At 37.9% G+C, this 21,868-nt stretch overlaps 1 protein-coding gene across 1 annotated transcript in view; it reads left to right on the forward strand.

Moving 5' to 3' along the window:
• The window catches only part of csmd1a (CUB and Sushi multiple domains 1a), a 125,624-nt gene that overhangs the window by 24,154 nt on the left and 79,602 nt on the right, over positions 1-21,868 (forward strand). The window contains exon 2 of the mRNA XM_080296482.1: positions 12,577-12,689. Within this exon, the coding sequence (XP_080152608.1) occupies positions 12,577-12,689 (113 nt within the window). The remainder of the gene's footprint in view (positions 1-12,576; positions 12,690-21,868) is intronic.

The raw sequence follows: 21,868 nt of genomic DNA on the forward strand, positions 1-21,868 counted from the left end.
CACAAAGGAATACGAGGCTGTTTGTTGCAGTGAAACCTGAAAAATTGCTAAGATCACCATAAGCTGGCCTCTACAATCCAACACTAAAAAGAAAAACACATTTTATTATCTCAGTTATTTCCAGCTGAAATGCCTCTTTTGCACTCTCTCCTTAGTTTAGTATATTTTAAGAATTGTGGATTCACATTGCTGCACAATTATTGTGTTAGTAAACAAGCTTTGCATTTAAAAGCAGAGCGAGAGGAGATCTTAATTCATCTGACAGGATGGCATGATTGTCAAAACTGAATAAAAGTATCTGCATACGTTCCCAACAGTTGCAATAGAAATACAAATATAGATAGCTACATTTTACCTATTAGCAGCGAGTGATCTAATGATCTGATATTGTCGCTGATCGGGAATTTTACAGATTTGTCATTAATGGAACTAAATTTAAGTGTTTCATTCTGAAACCAACCAACCTAGCCTCCCCTGTACCATCTCGTTTTTCCCTACGTGCACCTACACTAAGTAACTACAGTATCTTTGATATTCAGCTACCTTTCCATTAGTGTGAAGGCATTAGTGTAAAGCACTTTGAATCACCTTGTTGTTGAATTGTGCTATACAAATAAACTTGCCTTGCCTTGCCTTGCCTTGCCTTTCCCATGACTCTCCTGTCCCATTATAGACATCAGTGCAGCAGTGGGTTGGAAGACCGATGCTGCCAGAACTTGACTGGGAGGTGGTTTACATACTACACCTTATCAAACTCACTAAGGCTGCATAGCAGAAGAAGGAAGCCATCACACTATTCCATCTGTCTCTACAAGATGTGGGATTGGAGTGGAGTAGACTTACTGAAAAAAACAGCTCGATGGCATCAAGGCAGCAAAACAACATCAAAGTGATTGAAGATGTTAATTACCACTTTTACTCCTAATGTTATGTTAGGTTACTGTAGTAAAAAGATTCAGCCTAAGTTTATATTTAGGTTAACGTTAGGACTAGCTTTACTGGTTATGCTTTAAAGTTAGTGGAAATGAATTTACGAGTCCACTGAAGAATGTTATGTACACGTGTTTCCTCTGCCGTCATATTTCTTCTTCTACATTCCCTCTCTCTCTCTCTCTCACATCCCATCTCATCCCGTCTTTCCTTTTTGTCTCCCTCCATCCATATATCTCTCTAACGACTGTCCCTTTAAGGTGCTGTCAGTCATGACACCTCCCCTTTAAATGCCAGCAGACACCTGCAATCTGTCTCTACCTATCTACAAAATACAGGTGTATGCATTTGCAAGCACACAAACTCTTTGTGTGTGTGTGTTAATGTGTGCCCCTTCCATTATATGCATTCATGTGTTTGTTTGCCCTTTTCTGTGTATGCGAGTCAGGTTTAATGGTAAGCGATGGTGTAGCCAGCAGCCTAAACAAGCTTTAGCTCACGGGGGCAGCACTCACTATCTGTCTAGCTGTCTGAAAAAGAGAAAGAATGAGGCAAACAGAGGAAATATTTGTGTGTGAGAGGAGGTGAGAAGTGTGTGTGGTGGGTGGAGCTTTATCATTTAATAGTGGAAGCAGCATCTCCTTTGAAACTTTGTAACACTGCAAGGATGCTGGTTACTGTTAGGGAAAGGACTCGTGAGGGAAACTAAGACTTTTAAGTGTAAGTAATTGTAAGCAATTCCTCTTTAAAAGCCCTTCTTCTTGCTGCTTAGTATGAAGGTGGCAAGTGAATATCCTTTGCATATGTTATCTATTGTATCACGACAGTACTCTACTGGCATTATTTCTAAAAGCAGTTCTTAAACAGAGCCTTAAATTATGTAAGCAAAATGTTTTTCATTTCCCCCTTTCTCTGTAGTTATTTCTGTTTGTCTGTTGGCAAGTTTATGCAAAAACTGCCAGTGTGAATTTGATTAAACTTGCTGGAGAGGTGAAACGTGCAAAAGAAGAACAAAAAAAAAGTGCAGATCACTTTTCTTAAAATTGTGATAGGGCATTGGCCTTGGCAGAAGATTGCACTCGGAGTGCCCTTCCAGTTAAATCAATTTGGAGATGTAAGAACACAAAGCCAACAAGAATAAGTTTAAGTTTAATATGTTGCAATGCTGTTATGAAATTCTAATTATTAGCCAGCCATTCTACACTCAACATGCACGAAATACTGACGCTCATAAAAAAAATAAAAAATTATTAAACAGCTAGAGGAAGCAGATTTCCACTTCACAATTATTATCAGTGTGAGTCTCAGCATGTTTGTCTAGGAACCTCCGGCGCTGACAGGAAGGTTAATCCACTATTCAACCCCAGTCAGAGTGTCTTTCCTTGGGGGTGCACACAGAGCGCTGATGGCCCCTGTCACCTCCAAAGACGAGAACCCCCTGCCTCTGCAACACAAAAGGATTTATCATCCCAGGACATCACTGCAATGCTGGAAGAGAATGGAAAGAGTGAATGTTTGCACTGCTGGATGCCAATAAATGTGACAAAGAGAGTCTCACAGATGTGATGAGATACGCATGAGCAGACACATGGAGGTGGCATGAGAGAAGATAAAAAAGAGAGACTGTACATGCAGGTTTCTGCCTGTTTTTAGCTTTAAGTGATGTTTATTAGAGAGCATGAACATGGACTAGACCTCAGGCTGTACAGTGCCGTACAGCCTGAGGTCTAGAACTACCCTGTGAACCCTGTGAAGGAGCCATGTTCGGTTTAGTTATGTAATTATTGTCTAGGATGTCACACAAGGAAAACAGAGGAGAAAATAAATGAATGTTTTTTGTACAAAGCAATGCGTGTATTTGCAAATAGCAATTAGCCAAAGCTTTCTTCATTCAGTGATTCAGGTTTGTACTGCAATGTCATTAAAATTTTAACAGTGACCTTTGGTTAATATTAGACTACTGGCAAATGCTAAGTCAGTTTAAAGTTTGCTTTAAAAGAGAAGTTGTCAAAATATTGAACAGGAAGTCCTTGTTTGTTGGAAAAGGTTAACAAGGTTTATTATTTTTATTCACGGGTTTGCAGATTAACTCAGAGGACACCTTTCTGTATGCTGACTACTCTCTTTCACTGCATCCTTTCTCTTCACTTTCTCTTTGTGATGAATGGAAACGGTGAAACGTAACCTGACCAGGGGGGACTTTACTATGTGCTTTTGTGTATGTGGTTGTCCATGTGTGAACTTACTTATATGAGGCTAATTTTATTGGCTTGCATATGCAACCTGCTAATACACAATCAAATGGGTACACCAAAATGCATACACAGTTCGGGGCGGGTAGAGGATGACTGATTTACAAGACACGCCAGCAACTATTGACCACATGTACTCTAACCTGAAAAATGGCTGTGTGTGTGTCACAAAGGCAAGTGTTGCTAATCAATCACTCACCACAGACCCTGAACTTTGAACACTAGTAAAAGAAATAAATCTACTAGACAAGAAGTGGAGGAGTGGGGAATGAAGGTGAAAAAGGTGGGGGGGGGGATATATTTTTGTTTTGTTTAGTTTTGCTTTTACTTTTAGCAGAAGAGGCTGATTTTGTTATTTAGTTGATAAGGTCATTCATTTTTCCAAAATAGCTTTGTAATTTGTTCTTTTAAGTCACAACAGCAAATCATACATTTTTATCTCTAGTGTTCAAAAACGTAAGTTTAACAATAACTTTCTGTACACTAAAATTACAAATTTGCAAATGCCTCTCAAATACAAAAAAAAAAAAACATGATAAAAAGCTTGTAACGGCAAATCATTAGAGTTCTTAATAATGGATCAGTATGTTCAGTTTTGTTAATATTTTTATTTTTTGTAATTAAACATTGAATTTATTGTAATCTGTCAGTTTATATACATTATTTTATTGTACTGAGCTGCATTTTGGAGATTTTCCTCAGGTTTATCTCATTAAAAGAGCAGCAAAATGCAGAGCAAAGCATGACAGTGTTCAGATTTCCTTAGAAAAAATCAGAATATCCAATAAAAATATATCAACAGAAATACATTATTTAAAAAACATGATATACTGTCACTACTGTTAATTAAAATGCAAATGCAAAAACATCTCCGAGGATCTCACCTGGACGACCAACTGCTCCAAGCTGGTCAAGAAGGCTCACCAGCGCCTCTTCTTCTTGAGGACTCTGAGGAAGAACCACCTGTCCTCAGACATCCTGGTGAACTTCTATCGTTGCACCATCGAGAGCATCCTGACCAACTGTATAACAGTCTGGTACGGGAACTGCTCTGCCTCGGACCGGAAGGCGTTGCAGAGGGTCGTGAAAACTGCCCAGCGCATCGCCGGAGCACCACTTCCTGCCATAAAAGACATCTACAGGAAGCGGTGTCTGAAAAGGGCTGGAAAAATCATCAGAGACCCCAGCCACCCATCACATGGACTCTTCACCCTCCTGCCCTCTGGGAGGCGCTACAGGAGCCTCCGGACTAAGATCACCAGGTACCGGAACAGCTTCTTCCCCACAGCTGTCAGACTCCTGAACTCCGCCTCCTGACCCACGTTAACACATGGACTGAACATACACACACCCACAATGGACAACTGTACCCTCAAACACACAATAATAACATGGACTGAACCACCACTCACAACCACTAGCACTTTATACAGCCTCTGTAGAAATTATCCACATGTCTCACTTATCTTAACTGCACTACTGTATAGCTCTGTAAATAATCATTCTGTACATTCGATAATTTTTAACCCTACAACTGTTTACAACTTGCATAGTTCCCATTTCTGTATAGCTGTATATCTCAGATTCTGTAAAGTTATTTATTTCATATTCTGTATAGTTTTTCATATTTATATCCTGTTCATAGCCTGTACATAGTTTGTACTCACTACAGCCTACATACTTAGTTATAGAATATTCACAACATACTTCATACCGTGTACATTATAACATACCATAATAGACCCATCCTGTAATATACTTACATATCTATACTATTGCTAATATATATTGTAATATATCTATATCACTAAAGCACTTCTGGATGGATGCAAACTGCATTTCGTTGCCCTGTACCTGTGCATGTGCAATGACAATAAAGTTGAATTCTATTCTATTCTAATCTATTCTAAATATATTTTCAACTTTAAACCTTGATAAATGTTCTAGGTTCAAAATAGTAGAAATAAATATCACAAAAATGTGATGTACTGTCTTCACTTTATTTTATCAAAAAAGGTTATTTAAAGGTTATTTAAATTTAATGTGTTAAACTCGTGTCGTGTCTCACATTCTGATCATTAAGATTATTTTTTTTAATTGTTTTATGTTTTAAGTTTGTAATTTCTCTCTTTGTTCTTTCAGTTTCCCTCTAACTTTCTTATTTCTCACATATTTCCTCACTTGTCTTTGTTCTTCTTTTATCTCCACATAATCAGGCTTTGCAGTCATTCTTTATGTTCGCAGTTTTATCTTGTTTAGGTTTTTATTTCTCTTCTGTATTTTTTGTTCCTACCTGTTTCAAATTGTTCCCTAGTATACACCTGTCTGCCTATTTGATTAGGATTTTCTTGTCTTCTGCTCTATCAGACCGAACTATTCATTTGATTACTGACCTTCAGTGAATGAACTAAGCCTGGTAAAAATATTTAGGTTTTTGTCTATTTCCACTGGTACTCCACTCAGGAACACTCACACAGCAAGCACGTGCAAACATATTCATAAAAAAATTGCAGTGCCATCAAATTCTGTAGCTTAATGTGATAATTACTTTACTTTTGCAAATTAATTGAGTGTCATTTGTCATTTGCAAATGGAATAAAAAAAAAACTTTCATAAAATAATATACTTTTAATGGACTGAATAAGCTTCATGGGTACTAGACCTTTGTGTGCATTTGTGTAAGAGAGCGAGCTTGTGTGATGATCACATAAATATCAACTAAAGACTGCATGATGACACAACACTGAAATACAAGAAACCGATCGTCAAGGAATAAAGTAAATGCGCCCTTCAAAAACAATACTGGGGAGGTTTGATTAAAGTCATGTAAAAATAGAAAGTGGCATCTCTAATTTCAATGAATAATGCTTCGTGGCTTTTAAATTATTCTCTTTACACATTGACTTCATTTTGGACTTTAACTAACAATATTGAAAACAGAACAGCATCCTCAGTATACTATCATTTTCTAAGGCTCTGTGGGTCAAAATAAAACAGATTGCTGTGAAAAACAAACCTGACACTGTTTATGGCATGCCCAATATTTGCAGGGTAATTCTCTTTATTTGAGGTTCAACCATGAGTAATTTTAGACTTCTATCTTGGAACCTAAACCCCTGTAACTTGGCATAGTGTACTGTTTTCCATTAAATAAATGTTTTTGCCCTAAAATTTTGTATTTTTTTTTTTTTTTACCATTAGACTGCTCTAAGTATGATCTGATATAAAACTTAGTGTCTTTGGCTGACAGGTCTATGTCAGATCAGTCCAGATTTCCACTGTTTTGTAAAGTACTGTGTTTTATTTTCATCCCATTGGGCTCCTCTGCAGGTCTATTTCACTCTCTTTGAGCTTGTGGTTTGATGCTTGGGTTGCTAGAAGGCAAATAAGTGTCTTTGACCCATAAAATTAGGTTACTGATTGGGTCATGTTGTTGTGATGTTTATGCTTAGCTAGTCAGATGAGAATCTACTGAGATAATGTCGATGCGCCATTGTGTCACAAAAAAATCATCAAAACAAACTGTAAACATAACTAACACCTCAATCAGTCTTGCACTGTGGTCCGCAAGTGATATTTACCCGCCAGATGATGTACAGCAACCCTTTTTATTACCCCTCAACTGTAACAGGCTGACCGGGTATTGTCATCACCCGTGGCAACATGGACATCCAAGTTTATGAGTGAAATAACTCAAGAACAAAGTAATGTAGGAGTTTCAAACTGATACCATACTACTAAAAATCTCAGACAAGTTTGAATCTCAGTGCCCTTGACCTTAAGAACAGAGGTCAAGGTCTTTTAAAACAATTCATATGAATGGGATAACTTGAGAAGAAGGTGACATAGGATTTTTAAATTCACACATGTGAATCTCTACCCATGATAGACATCAGATAAGTTATTGATATGATGAATGATGACATTTACATCATTAATGACTTCACCTCAGAAACAATTTCACACAACACAAAATTTTAGCTGACTATTACTTACTCCATAAAGCCCCTTTTGTTTTAATATTTACAGTTTTTCTTTCCCATTCTCTCTCTTTTCTTCATGGCCGTGATGGTAATGAAACGGGTAACAGGAGGAGGGACTCTGCCAATCACATTAGCCATACTGCGTTGTTGCTTCTTTTTCAGAAACTAAAGCAAACGGTGTGTGTTTTCTCTTACCCTTCTGTTTTTGTATTTGTGTGTGACAGCACAGAGAAGGCACTCTGCTGATATTAGCTTCATTCACTCACTCGCTAATGTGATTTTGCTACACACAAAACACACACACACTCATGGGCATACGCTACTACACACGGTCCCATGGGAATAGACCTTGAGTGCCAGTCGCCCACTGCTCCATCTTTCGTTCAGTTTCTGTGAGAGAATTTTGGTTTTACCTCATAAATCTGAGAACACATAAATGCTGTCGCTGTGCTGTCCCGCATATTGAAAGATTCAGCTGAGGACGGGGGGTGGGTGGAAAACAGGGCAGGGGATGCACCTTCAATAATCTGAGAGCCAAATCTGGAAGTCTGCTTTGTTAAATATGCAGGTCACATTCTCCAGATGGCAAAGCTATTACTTACATGTTTTCAGGTGATTTGGCTTATAGTTTTCTCTGGAACCAGAACTCTCAATTTGTGCTCCATATATACAATACAGTCCAAAGGTTATGAGCAACTACTGTGTTCTTTAAATTAGGAAGGAGCCAGATTGTCTTATAATTTTTAGCAGTCTTGAGCAGTAGTTCTCCAGGCTTTCTGAAGGTCATTCAAAGTGTTTCTTTAGGCTTCTTTTTCACTCATTTTCAGTTTAGCCCTTTTACCTGGTAAATGGACTGGTTCTTATGTAGCTCTTAGCTACTCTTTCTGAGCTTTACACAACTTGCCTCATTCACACAAACACTTTTTCCATGCAAGTGCTTTCTATCTAAGATTCATACTCCGATGGCTGCATCAGAGAGCAATTTGGGGTTAGTATCTTGCCCGAGGATATTTGGCATGCAGACTTGAACAGCCAGGGATCGAACCACCTACCTCCTGAGCTACAGCCACCCCCCGATTATTTTTGGTTCGCTAAGCCACTTAACACTGACCTATGAATCATTCGAGTATAAGACAGGTACCTAACTCAAGGGATGAATCAGTGTTGTGTCTACACATAACAGTCAACTTGGCAAAGAACCGGTTTTAAATAGTAACTTTCTACAATTTGCTAGCAGCAGTCTGTTGTCTAATTTTCCCCATTTTTTTTATCTGAATCTGTGAAAGATATGCTTAATAAAACAGTCTCTCAGCTATTAATCTATCTATGGCTAAGATGCCGCTCATAAGGATGGGAAACAGCGAGAAAAGGCTGAGGTTTACACAGGTACTGGACTGAAAATCAGTGACAATAGGTCTTTTGGAATGAATAAATAATAAGAAAAAAGGTAATGGCGACTTTAGTCTTTATGTAATTTACATAATATTTTAATAGAACAGTCAGGAACAAAACCAAGGGAGTGTTTGTTTGCACTTTCAGCTGTTATGTTTTATCCATCATGGCGGGCTACAGCTGTTAAGGAAGAATACAGTAGCCACAGTTAATAAACTTGCACCAGCAACCATTGTGCTCTGAACAGATGCAGTCAATATGCTAACCAAGAGTGATGCATGCATATTCTTTGCTCAGTTACATGTTTCCTAAATTGGCAGATCTGAGAGAATTTTTTTCGGCATCGCCTTTTCTAATTTTTTCAACTTATTCATAATAATCAACTTTTTAATCATTTTCCTGTTGTGATCTCTTATAACTGTCACATGGCCAAACTCTGTAACTCTCAGCACTATGAGCGCTGGTAATGTAAGATGACACACCAAAGTATCAGCCACATCACAAATGAATAATCTCATATTTAAAAGGCAGGGGTTTTTTGTTTCTGTGTGTGTGTGTGTGTGTGTGTGTGTGTGTGTGTGTGTGTGTGTGTGTGTGTGTGTATTTATTACCATGACATTTGGTTCAGCTCTGGAGTCCAGATATTACTTTCATCATAAAATAAAATAGAGTACTGGGGGTATATACACATATGTGTATTGATGGATTGTTTCTGAAAGATGTGATGCATTACAAGTAAGATATTAGAAGCCTAGAAATGGGACGGAGGAGGAGGAGTGGTCAGAGATTTTATTTTCTTTGTCTCAAGAGCATATAAAATGTTGTTATTGTTGTGGTGTAGAATTCTTTCTGTAATAGCAGATTGTGTTAAACTGAAATATGACTTAAGGTGCTTCATCCAGGGAAACTGTTATTTTTCATATTTAAAAAAAAAATCACACACACAGATAATTCAAGGGGGGCATCTGTGGATTAGGGGGTAGAGCGGGTAGTTAGCAGATCATAAGGCCAGTGGTTCAATTACAGCACCTCTAGTTTCTGTGTGAAAGTGTCTCTGGTCAAGATACGGATCCTCAAATTACCTCCATTAGTGTGTAATGGAGGTAATTTAATGCCAAGAATAAAGCATTGTGTGGATGGATGAATGTGGTTTATAGTGTAAAGAGCACTTTGAGTGACAAGTAACAGTAGAAAAACCATTAAGTGCTGAGCCACTTGGACATTTTGTGCTTAAAAAACAGTTAATTATACAAGACGTTGCTAATTAATCAACTAAATTATATATATTGTTTACTAGAGTGATCAAAAACCTAAAACCTATGTCATGTGTGCACTCAGCATGCACTCAGTTTGCTAATGATATGTTGATTGTTGCACAGTAATCCCCGTTTTCAGTGGGAGAAACATTTCGTCACTTGGAGGAAGACGTCACTCAGATGACATCTAGACGTACAGAATCACGTTACACAGTAATAACTTGATATTACTAAGGTTCCTGTGACTACTGCCTAAACTTTGTGTTTTACGGCTTTTTCCTTTTACAAACTTTGCATGCACACATGCATAAACAGCATTGCGTTTACTGTAAAGACAGATAAAATGGAGAGGGAAGTGAGGCCAAAAAAGGGCAGCTTAATAATGCTGAGAAGAAAAAAACAAAACAAATAGAAGAAGAACTGAGAGAGAGGAAGACAGAGATTTACTGACTGGAGATGAGATCAGAAAAATCCCAAAAATAGAAATGAAGCTGAGGCAGAAATGCATAGATGAGAAATAGATTAGGAATGGAGAGGAAGATTAAAGAGATGGTTGGGTACTTTTAAAAAGGTGGCCATTTGCACTTTGAGTGGTTTTGGATTAGAAGGGAGAGAACAAAGAAATAGAAAGGGAGTAAGTCAGTTGAGAAATGAGAATCAACATGTGAGCCTGGATGAGTTAAAACGATTCGGGGGGGTGAACAGCAATGGAAAGCAAGCTGACGGAGGAGATGGAAGCTGGTGCAGGACAGTCGGCTTGAGCAGAAAGAAGTGGAGGGAGAATGATTAGTGAAGAGTGAATTTACAGAAGGGGAACAAATCTGAACTAACAACTGAAAAAAGTGGAGCATTGGGGATTAAAACAGGGAGGAAAATGGAGGTGAGATGGAGGTAAAGAAAGATGAGAAGAAAGCAGAGGAGACAGCAGACAATGAATAAATATGACAAGGAGGATGTGAGAGGGTAAAAGAAGTAGGATAGGGAGATTAAAAGATGAGAGGTAAAAAAAAAAAAAAGCAAACTCATAATGGAGCATAAAAGCAAGGTAGGTGGCAGAAGAAGAAAATGAAAGAAGGGCAGAGAGGAAGAATAGATTGAGGGAAGGATTCTAGACTTAACTGTGGTTGTTTTTGCTGATAGAAAGCTTAATAAATTAATATGTGGAGACAGAAAGAAAAACGGGAAGACATATTGAGAAGAAGGATGAGTGCAGGGATGTAGCAGGAGAATACAAAATTAAAGCAAGTCTCTGCGTGCTGTGAATGTTTTAAAAATGTAAAAGCACTTTGTCATAACTGGGGAAGCGTGTTATGCTAAAGTCTCAATACTAGTTAGAGGTCACAGTCAGACATCGTTTCTCTTGTTGCAGTAACATGAAGCAGATTACTTTGAACAGCTCACAGGTACAAAAGTGGCTACACTGAACTTGTCTTCTGTGTTATAGCAGGTGTATTCTGACATGCTTCAAGTGTCGTGTTTATGTGTGCAGAAAGAGTGGGGAAGAATAAAACACAGTTAAGTAATAAGCTGTGTCCTGATTGTTAGGAAGGGGAGAGAGTAAGTGGTAAGTATGGCTAAAGGAAATATAGATACAAAGGAAAGATTATATTTAAAAAAATAAAAAAAAAGATGGTGAGACAAAAGAGAGGGAATATATCTATATACAAAAGAAGGCCAGGAAAAAGAGATTAGCAGAACTGAAGAGGAAGGGTAACAAAAGAGATTTAGGTGGATAAATGCCACAGAAGGAAGTGGATGGAGGAGATGAGAAACTACATAGGGAGGGGAGTGAAGGCAAAAGGCAAAAAATATGAGTTTGGTGACTTAATGCTAGAGGAGAGGATGGTATGAGTAGATGTAGGCAAGGGGAAGAGAAGGAGGAGGCGAGGGAGGAAATGGAAGGAAGAATGGTAGCTGCAGGACACGAGAAAAATGTGTCGCAGTGGCAGCAAGGCGGTTTGGCTCTTTTCCCTACCTGAAAAAGCGCTGGCCTTCCATTCCTCCTCTTCGCTTCCTCCCTGTTTATTTCAAGGAATTCTGAGGGCTAAAGGCCCACCTACGAGCGGTAGTGGGTAAGCGTATTTTTCGAGGTCAGACTCAAACATGTTGAGTGCACATTAAAGGGGGCCTTGGCTTCCTACTTGACTCTTTTTTTTTTTTTTTTTATTGTTTACTGATCTGCACACAGATCCATTTCAGTATTACTAGCTGGCTGACCAGATTTCATAGCACACTTTGATCTGATGCCTTGACTTATTTGAAAGCCCCCATTAAAGTAGATGTTTTTTAGAGGAAAATGGAGAGGGTTTTTGTGCTCTGTCTAAGAGGCTCGATGCCAGGCAGTGGTGTTGGTGAGGACTGAGAAGAGGTTTTATACTGTCTTTACTGTTTTCCATTTGTCTTCTCTGTCACTGTGGTACTGACTTCAGCAAAATGAATTCCTCTTTCTGAATCCTAAAAAACATCTATCAACGTACTTAAACACAGAGTGTATGAAAAGTTTTTTATTACATAAAAGCCATTCATTGCTAAATGGGCAACGGTCAAGGCTGTTAAAAATGTTTTTTCCTCTCTCCTGTAAGTACAAGATGGGTTCTTGTTAATCTTCTGCTGATTTATGCATTCCCTGATATTTTCCTTGTCACTGCAGGTTACTATCACCAAGGCTTTTATTTATTCCACAAAAGCAAGTGGCTTGTTTTTCTCATACTTAATGTGTAATGTGTTGATCATGTCAGTATATTATCTTCTCTGTTTATACAGGTTAACAGGTTTCCAGGTTCCACCTCCGGTCACCAGCACAGGAAATGTCTTCTCGTTGAGACTGACCAGTGACTTTGCGGTTTCTGCACATGGCTTCAAACTCAACTATGAAGGTCAGAAAGTGTCTGTGTTTGTGTTTGCGTGTCTGGCTGGTATGTAAAGCATAAATATGCTATGCTTCACTGCTGACCTTTATATATCTGGTAAATTAATAGCATAAGCCGAGACCCACTCTGAGTACTAAATATCAGGTCAAATTCCATAGGACACATCTCGTTGTGGGTATGTACTGAGGCGTGTAGGAAAGATGGACACTCGCAACAAACACTCGACCTTGAGTGAGCCCTTGTTTTTCAATCAAGAAGTAAATGAAGTGGTCCACTGTGTGTTGTCTACCCCAAGCAATCCCTGTTTATTTGTTAGACATAGTGTACTCTTAAAATACCACACGTAAGGTTTTTACGTCCTCGTGTCTTCACTCAGTACATGATTTTAAGTCAGTCCCACTGAGAGCCATCCAGATGCAGAAAGTTTCCAAGAAGGACTGCTATGCCCTGAATTCAATATGCATTTTCTGACTCCCTCCCACTCAGCACAGGAAGAGACTCCCTAGTGGGTGACAAGTTCATACCTTTTTTTTTTAAAAAGTAGGCTGTTATGAGAGAGAGGAAAGCATAGATAAACAAAAATGACAAAAATGTGAGCTTACTAAAGATTATATAATGTAGACGTGGAAGAGCAGAGCCCAGATGTTTGGGCGCTAAAATCTTTCTCATACATTTATGTTTTTTAACTTAAACAAAAACAGACAAGTCAATCTGTCCTTTTTACATAACCACTTTAATATGGTGGAAGAATTTACCAGTTGAAAAATGCAGCGTTCTGATCATGCTGTGGAGGAGTGGAGTCATCGCGAGGGGAACTGCTTTTGCCCCCTTCCCTTAGGGCCCAAATAAACACTGTGGTGCCATAGTCATACATAAGGAGAGGTAAAAGTTTGCTTGTTAATTAAATTTAGCGCTCACTGTGAATCAACACCATATGCTGGGAGCATTAAAGATTTGAGATGAGATTCAGATAAGAAAAACTTTGATGTCCTCAACAATTCAGTGAGTAACAAAGCATAAAGCATCAAACTGAGGCAACCACATTACACTGGGAAAACTAGCAACACTTATTACTTGATTCTTATTGACTGAATAGTTTCTTGACATGCTAACAGATTGCATGGCAACACTATAGTCCCAATATGTAACCCCAAATGCCCTCTAAAAGATCATCGACACAAGGTGTCATTTAGGTAGACATAAATTAGACACGAGTCGGTAACATAATCATTTGCAATGTATCAGTTAACAATGAAAAATACTGTAGAGAAGAGAATGTGAGAAGAAGGTGTTTAACATAATTCAAGAACAATTAACATAATTTACAATTAAACCTGTTGTCTTTATCATAATGTGTTTGTTATAGGTGGTGATGATGCACAACACTTGGGCAAAAATGCCTCAGCAGCTATACCTTTGAATGAGCTTCTTTGTTGTATTTTATACCTCTGCTTTCTTTTCCACCATTTATCACAAAGTGGCTACAAATGTTCAGTGAAAGTAAAATGCCAAAAACATTATATAGAGTGTAAGTTATAGTCATTCATACTACTTTTTAATACTATTTAGTGTGAATATAGCCTCTGAAGAAATGCTGTGCTGCCCTTACAACAGCAAGTCTTACAAATTAGTTCCTGAAATAGTGGTGGTTGTGATTAATGGCAATTTGGATACTATTTCATAGGAACAGGTAAAAATAATAACATGGTTAATGTTGCATGAATTCCATTTATCTGATTCTATGTCTGAATGCTGTCTCCCCAAATCCCTCTGAAACCTGGAGTGTTATTAAAAAAGCACTTTGGTCAGATCAAAATACCTGCTTTTACTTTTTGTATATGAAGCTATTTATAAATGACTTGGAATACTTAGGATACTTTCTAATAGTGTCAGTGTTAGTAAAGATGGGACCTCGTGTAGTCAGACACACACTGCATTTAGTTCATGCATGAAAAGCATAAAGCAGATGTGGGCAATGAATTTTAAAATTTGTTGTCCACACCTGGCATAAAGGATTGACACAGAAGTGCCTTAAGCCAGTATTTCTTTAATGGCCACTGAGGGCAATAGCTGCGGTGTCAAAAATAGAAGTCTCTTTGAAAGCGGCCCTCACATTTGGCCTCAGTAAACACTCCCTGGATGCCTTTATGGGCTCAGTCACACATTTAACTCATAGTGAATAAAACACTGATTAATTAGTATGTTTTTGTCATTAGAAAGGATGAATATCCAGGATACGCTCATTAGGAGATTGACAAGTTGTTAGAAGTTGATGATGAAGACACTCGTCTCCACGCTTTAAAATTAATTAGTAGGTAATTTCAGCTGTTTTATTACTCGAAACAAGGTTAAAAAATGGCCTACATATGTGCTCCAAAATGGATTAAAGTCACTTACCAGAGGAAAAAAAAGACCACCACCAACTCCATGATTCACCATGCCTCTGTACAGTAGCCACACAGGCAGTGTTACCTGTAAACCTTTAACTTGTCAATCTAAACTACGTTTGTGTAAATCTGTACATGCACCTCAAACACACCTTATTATGATCATCAAATACCTAGCTCCTTGTCATAAGCTTGACGCACACAAATAAAGGCCTGTTTTTATCTAGATCTAACCTTTGGTCCAACCTAAACCACTAACCGAAACTCAAGCCTTAACTCCCAGTCCGCTGGAAAGTAGGTCCCAACATAAAACCATCCAGATGTCCTCCCCACTTTCCAAAAAATATCCTCTTCCGAGGTCTAAACTGGTCCTCACAAATATAGATGGCTAAATGCATAAATATGTTTGTCACAGCTGTTTGCTGTTCAAAAGTATACACTCTTCAACTGCCTATGTTCGTCTTTGTGCATTCTTTGGTGGGCCTTCCGTGATATTCTCTGTGTAGGTACAATAGCTGATTGGCGTATATCTTATTTATATGTGTGTCTGGTGTGCTGCAAGATGACAATATCACTGATTGCAAAGTGTCTGGATCTAAATCTCCACACATGCTGTGTGCGTGTTTATGTGTGTGCCGGTGCCACTTGTGTGTCGAAGCAGTTGTCCCAGATTTATTCACTGGCACAAATTTTTACTTGCTACTTGGCCCGCGTTCATCCTGCGTGATAGTGTGTTTCTGTGTTGATGTTTATGCGGGCATGTGTGTGTAGCTGTGATACAGAAGGAGTTTGCTCTCAGTGAGAGCATCCATGGGACTTAGCTGAAGAGCCCCTGCTGTTGATACATTCAGATGTTTGACTTGCTCTGTGTGAATAAGGGGGTTTTAACAGCAGACCACATTGCAATATTAAACTTACTTCTGGTCGCTCTTCTATTGAATTTGAACTTTTTAGACTGTCCACAGCAGACACCTAGGCTGTATATTTATACAGCAAGTAGAAGATTTTCTCTGAAGGAATTATCCACCCAAGTTTGGACAGTTTTTGGCAAGTCATTCACAGTCCATGTAATCCTTCCGCCTAATCTGTTTCTGGAGCCATCGCAGAGTTTTGATTTTTGCAGGTACTGACTTTATGCTTACAGAAAAACAATGAGCAAAAAATACCTGCTCATTATCTTTATTACAAGCCATGAAAGTGAGTTCATCATGGCAGTATCATCCTGAAGCAGGCACTTCGCAGAGGCAGATTTAAATAATTTGGCAGGTGTTTAAAAATAGGCTGTTTGTGAATGCATTTTTGTCAACACTATAGCATGAAAGATGCATTTTCACAACGTTACAGGTGCACAGTTCAGATCAACACAAAGACGAGTTTGAAGATGGTCCCAGAACTCAATGGTTTCACAGCTGAGTGTTTTTAGTTGGTTGAAATAGGGCTGTGCGATATGACCAAAATCTCATATCCCGATATAAGACATCTATCGTCCCGATAACGATATAAACCACAAAAATGTAACATTTTCTGTAAATTCTGTGAATCTCAGGCAGCTCGACTTGCGGGAAGTGTTTCCTGCTGCGCGTCATGTAGCTGGAGTCGAGTGTTTTAACCGATGCATGAAACTATACATTTTTAGACATAAGTTATAACGGCCGCCGTTTTCTTTGTGAGCATTTATTGCACGGTGTGCTGCGGGGAAAAGCCTGTTCTAACGTTTGAGTCTAAGGTTTATTTTTTAGCACCTGGCGGCTCTTTTTTACTTCTCATCCGTGAATAATCTGCTCTTTCACGTGATTCAGTTTATTTTGAAAAGTCTCAACAGGATCTTGAGCTTTATTGTGAAAGGTTTATGTGGAACATAAGCAGACACGCGATGGTGCTACTGTTGTTGGTTGTTGCTAACCACAAGGCATAAAAACAGGCGCTTGTCCGTCCGTAGTGTGGTTATATAAAATATAAGAGAAAGAGAGAACTTTAAGAAATTAATATAACCACTACAGTGACCATCAAAACGATGAAAAAATATTGCCGTAAACAGTTTATTTTGCGACACCACGAAACAAACGATAGCATAAAATGAAACGATAGACGTTTTTATATCGTCATCCGATATATATCGTTATATCGAACAGCCCTAGGTTGAAATATTGATTGTTTACTTCAGGGATTTTTTTTAAAATCCCATCTGGCCTCAAAATGCCTTGGAACTCTTCAATCAGGTGTGCAAGAGAAATTGGAGAATGCGTATGATGACAAGAATGTCTGAACTTAACTGCCCTGCCTGTTGCTTCAGTGTATTGTGGATACGGGTGAATGGATAATATTGAATTGATAGATCAGTTAATATACTGTGTAACTGTGTACCCATGACATAAATTGTAATAAAGCAGCATGATTATGACCACTTTATAAAGCAGATTGCTGTATAGGACGAATTTTGCGTTCAGCATGGCAAAGATACAGTAGGGCTGCTTTAGCCTTGGCAGCCTGCCTGCTTGGTGGGGTACACTTTGATGTGATTGTTGGACTCCTTGAACATTTCTTCCTCTGAAGGCTGTCAGGTCATAACTAATTCATGCTTTAGCACATACCATACAGTGTGTATATGTGCGCGTGCAAGACAGAGAGAAAGACAGTGATGTATTATTTAGCATGATGTCGGAGGCAGTTTGATATTGTGCTGATGAGACGGAATCACAGATTATCAGAGCACTTAGACACGCACATACGCACACTTACACCCTGTTCTTTCCCAGCATGATCGGTGTTGAAATCATTTTTTCCCTTCTTATTCTTATTTCTCCATCGTCTACTGAGCCACCTTGTGCGTTTTCATCCTTTGTCACCCATTTTAATTCCTCTTTTGACCTCTAAAGACCATGTGGTCTCATATGGGGGCATTCAATCTAGGCTTTTCTACACATTAAACCTAATTTTGCTCACTAAAGTATTTTATAGGTTTTTGTTAGTTTGTTTTTTACACAATGGGGACTTTATTGTGTTATTGTGTAAAATAAACTCTTGCTAAACTAGCGCTCATACACTTCCATAAATTTTTTTGTACTTTTAGAAAAACGTTGTTTAAGAATAACAGTTTCCATACTTACAAAAACACATAAAACACATAAATCCCGAATAGTTACAAAAAGATTAAAACTGTATTTTAAACAAGTGCTGGTGTCCTGTGAGGTTAATATGTTTAGATTTGTTTTTTGCTTTTCATATTACCTTTCACATTAAGGTAAGGAAAAATTAGTAGGAACAATCTGGTTGTTCAGTCTGACATCACTAGCAGTGTCTGGACCTAAACTCCGCTGCAGGTCCATATATCAAACGATCACTATGGCATTACTGAGAGTAGAAAAACTGTCTAAAGTCTTTCATCTTTAATAAAATGATCAGCGTTCTGCTCTACCAGGTGTAACAATTGAGTTTAAGGCAAGGCAAGGCAAGGCAAGTTTATTTGTATAGCACAATTCAACAACAAGGTGATTCAAAGTGCTTTACAGAGACATTTAACATCCAGGCATCCATGAAAATGGAATTTATGACATTTAACGGAGTTAGAAGTTAGCAGGGAGTTAGCTCGCTAGCTTCCATCTAAATACAATATAGCATGTCCTGACTGCGGGGTTTTGGAAACAAATTAAAACGTACAGCTCTGTTATCACTTCCAGCATAAATGAAGACAGAAAACTAAACAGCAGTGACATTTGTAGGGTTGCTGAAGTTGGGCTAGCTGGTATATAAAGATGTGCTACGTGACCGCTAGCGACACAGCTATGTTAGCATAATATAAACAAGCTAACTTTTTTTCCACTGGATAAAAGTTAACGTGAGTGTTCTCGGTGGTCAGGAACAAATGTAATCGCATGGCAGGATGCTGTAAAAGGACCAAACTTCAGCCAGGAGAACAACTGAGATAATCCATCCACAATACGAGGTTAGTCATTCATATACTGCTGCATGGGCTGGGCTGTAGTTACATCCTAAGGTTTTAAAAACTTAGCTTAAATAAATGATTAGCGGTAATAAAAGCCGAGGTAGGTCAACAGTGATCACTGACTGTTTTAGGAGCTTTTTGAGATTAAATAGAAGAAAATACATAACATTAAACATGTTAACAACACAAAAGCCATATTAAACGCAGACTACTTTAGGCCCGGAAGTAGGATTCGTCACGTATGTATGTGTGTGTGTGTGTGTATATATATATATATATATATATATATATATATGTGTGTGTGTGTGTATATATATATATATATATATATATATATATATATATATATATATATATATATATATATGTGTATATATATGTGTATGTATTATTATTTTTTTTTTTTTTGACTGAAAACTCCAAAAGAAAATCTGAGGACAACTCACCTAACTCTAAACACAGTTCCCTGATGTCTGATGTAATCATTGTTTTGAGAACATGGGAGAGAGAGCATGTTTTTCATCCTAGAACATGCTACTATGCAGCTAATAAGTCAGCAGAGATTTCATTTCACTCCCCTCTTCGCTCTCTTTACTACTGCTGTTTTCTCCTCAAAGCCTTTGCTTTATCGTGTCTACACTGCCTGTGTTTTAACTTACTAAGATGTAACATATTTCTTATACCTTTACCTCAGAGAGAATAGATACAGTCACGAACTAAAGGGATGATATTCAGTTGGTAATTTACTAACAGGAGAGGCTCTGCTTGGTAATTTAACGTGCCCGTTGAATGTGCACCCATGGTGGCAGTCTGGTGAAGAGAGTCATTATAATAGAAACAGCCTTCATTAATCGAGTCTCTGAGTTGGACTTTAAGCTGTATAAAATTAATTTTACATTGCTTTTTGTAGCATTCTTGGATTAAGACGAGTTACATCTCTTCAGGGGTAAAACCAACCAAAAATGCCTGAATGACAAAAGTTTCTATAACCTTTGACTGGTGTTGTTAACTATAGCACCACAATTTTCCAATGCTAGTTTTTATTTCTATTTTTTTTTACAAACTAAAACATTTTTATACCACAAAACATTAAATAGTTCAGAAACATCAGATCATCAGATCATAAAATGATTTTATTTCAGGCACACTCAGAAAGTTATCCAAGAAGTCCAGTATCAGAGTAATATCGGTTAAACAGCTATATCAGGCTAAATTATTTTGTAAGATGACAATTATTTTTTATTTGAGAAAAGAAGAGAGCCCCCCACCTGGACAGTTGGTGCCAGGTGGTTAGGTACTTTGGGAGCTCTAACTGGCCAGATGTCAGAAGCACCAATGAGTCCATCTGGGCATTTATCCATCAGTTCCACATTGCTACCATAGGTCTGCTGCCAACTGACTGACCCTCTGGTCATGCACTAATTTTCTGGACCTACTGTTCCATCATTATGACGTATGAACAAGGATTCAACTTTTTGTTTTAGAAGAAGAGTTTACTAAAGCTTCCTCATTTAGTATGTATTGTTTATCAAATGCTTGGTGTACATTGCAAGGGGTTTAAAAAAGAAACAGATTTTTGTGAGAAACTAAAAATGAATGCAGCTTTTTAATATTGACTACTCTGGCTTTTTACTGTATGAAATATGTGACTTTGATTTCTGAGCTGCTAATTGGATTCATTTGTCCTGTGTGCTTTTTGATAGCTTCTGACTGTTAAGTGTGACATTGATTTAGGAAAAAAGATTACACCTTTTGTGAACAGACGTTTTCACATTTTTAATTACCTTTGAGTGAGTATTTCAGTCAGATCAAAGCCTCAAACTAATAAGTGCAGACACAAACACAAACACGTAATATAAGTGGGAAATAAAATGAATTGGATGAACACATTTTTTAAACTATTTGGATCTTTTTGTTCTATTCTAGACAGACTCCTGTGATTAAAAGTCTGTCATAAATTTTGAGTTTATACTCACTTATTTGAATGTAAATTACATCCCAAATGCAACATTCAAGAATTTCTATACTTTTAATGTATTAAATGACCTTTACGAGATAATGAGCTTTCAGATAATCAAAGCGTGCAACCCTTTTCTGCAGTTGCAGTGTCTCAACCTATAATGAAAGCACTCATTTTCAACAGTGTTGTACTGTATGGGCATCGTCGTTACACTTGGAGGTACTTGGAGGTAGGTCAGTCAAACTAGACGTGTCCGGTGCTGGCTGCTTTGTCAGTTAATCTAAGTTAAGGTTAACTTTGCTGTCATTGGCTAACATTACCGCAAGACGTTTGTGCATCAGATGATCTCTTATGTTTGTAACATTCCCCAAATATTTTACTTTCATATGACACTCCTTGCAAATTCCACATGTCAAATCAATCTTTTTTACCATCCTTGGTAAAAATCCCAAATGTCTCTATTTTTGATTTAAATGTAAATGGAGCTTTTCAGATTTCTTCTTCTTCTTGTCTGTAACTTCCTTCTGCGATTTTACCATTTTATCTAGTACTAAAAAACAATTCAATTTATATTTGCAATTTTTATAATAAAATATCGACATTGAGTGTCGCTGGATGAATACAATATTAGTATCGCAATATTATGTTGTATCAATTTTTTCCTCATTTAGTTATTAGGATGTCAATATTCTCCATTTGTTTACTCAAGATGAATACATTTTTATTACCGGATTTAAAGGGCTATATAGTCTCATGCAAGGGGGGAGTGGTGTTGTCCATAATGGGCATAAGCTTGGCTAACACCCTCATCTTGCCTGTCTTGGCCAATCACAGAACTGGTCTTCTTCACCAGTCTATCAAGCCGTTTCTTGTGCCACCTTCCCAGCAGAAAATA

This window comes from Astatotilapia calliptera, chromosome 22 (assembly GCF_964374335.1).
Source record: "Astatotilapia calliptera chromosome 22, fAstCal68.1, whole genome shotgun sequence".
NCBI classification, from domain to species: domain Eukaryota; kingdom Metazoa; phylum Chordata; class Actinopteri; order Cichliformes; family Cichlidae; genus Astatotilapia; species Astatotilapia calliptera.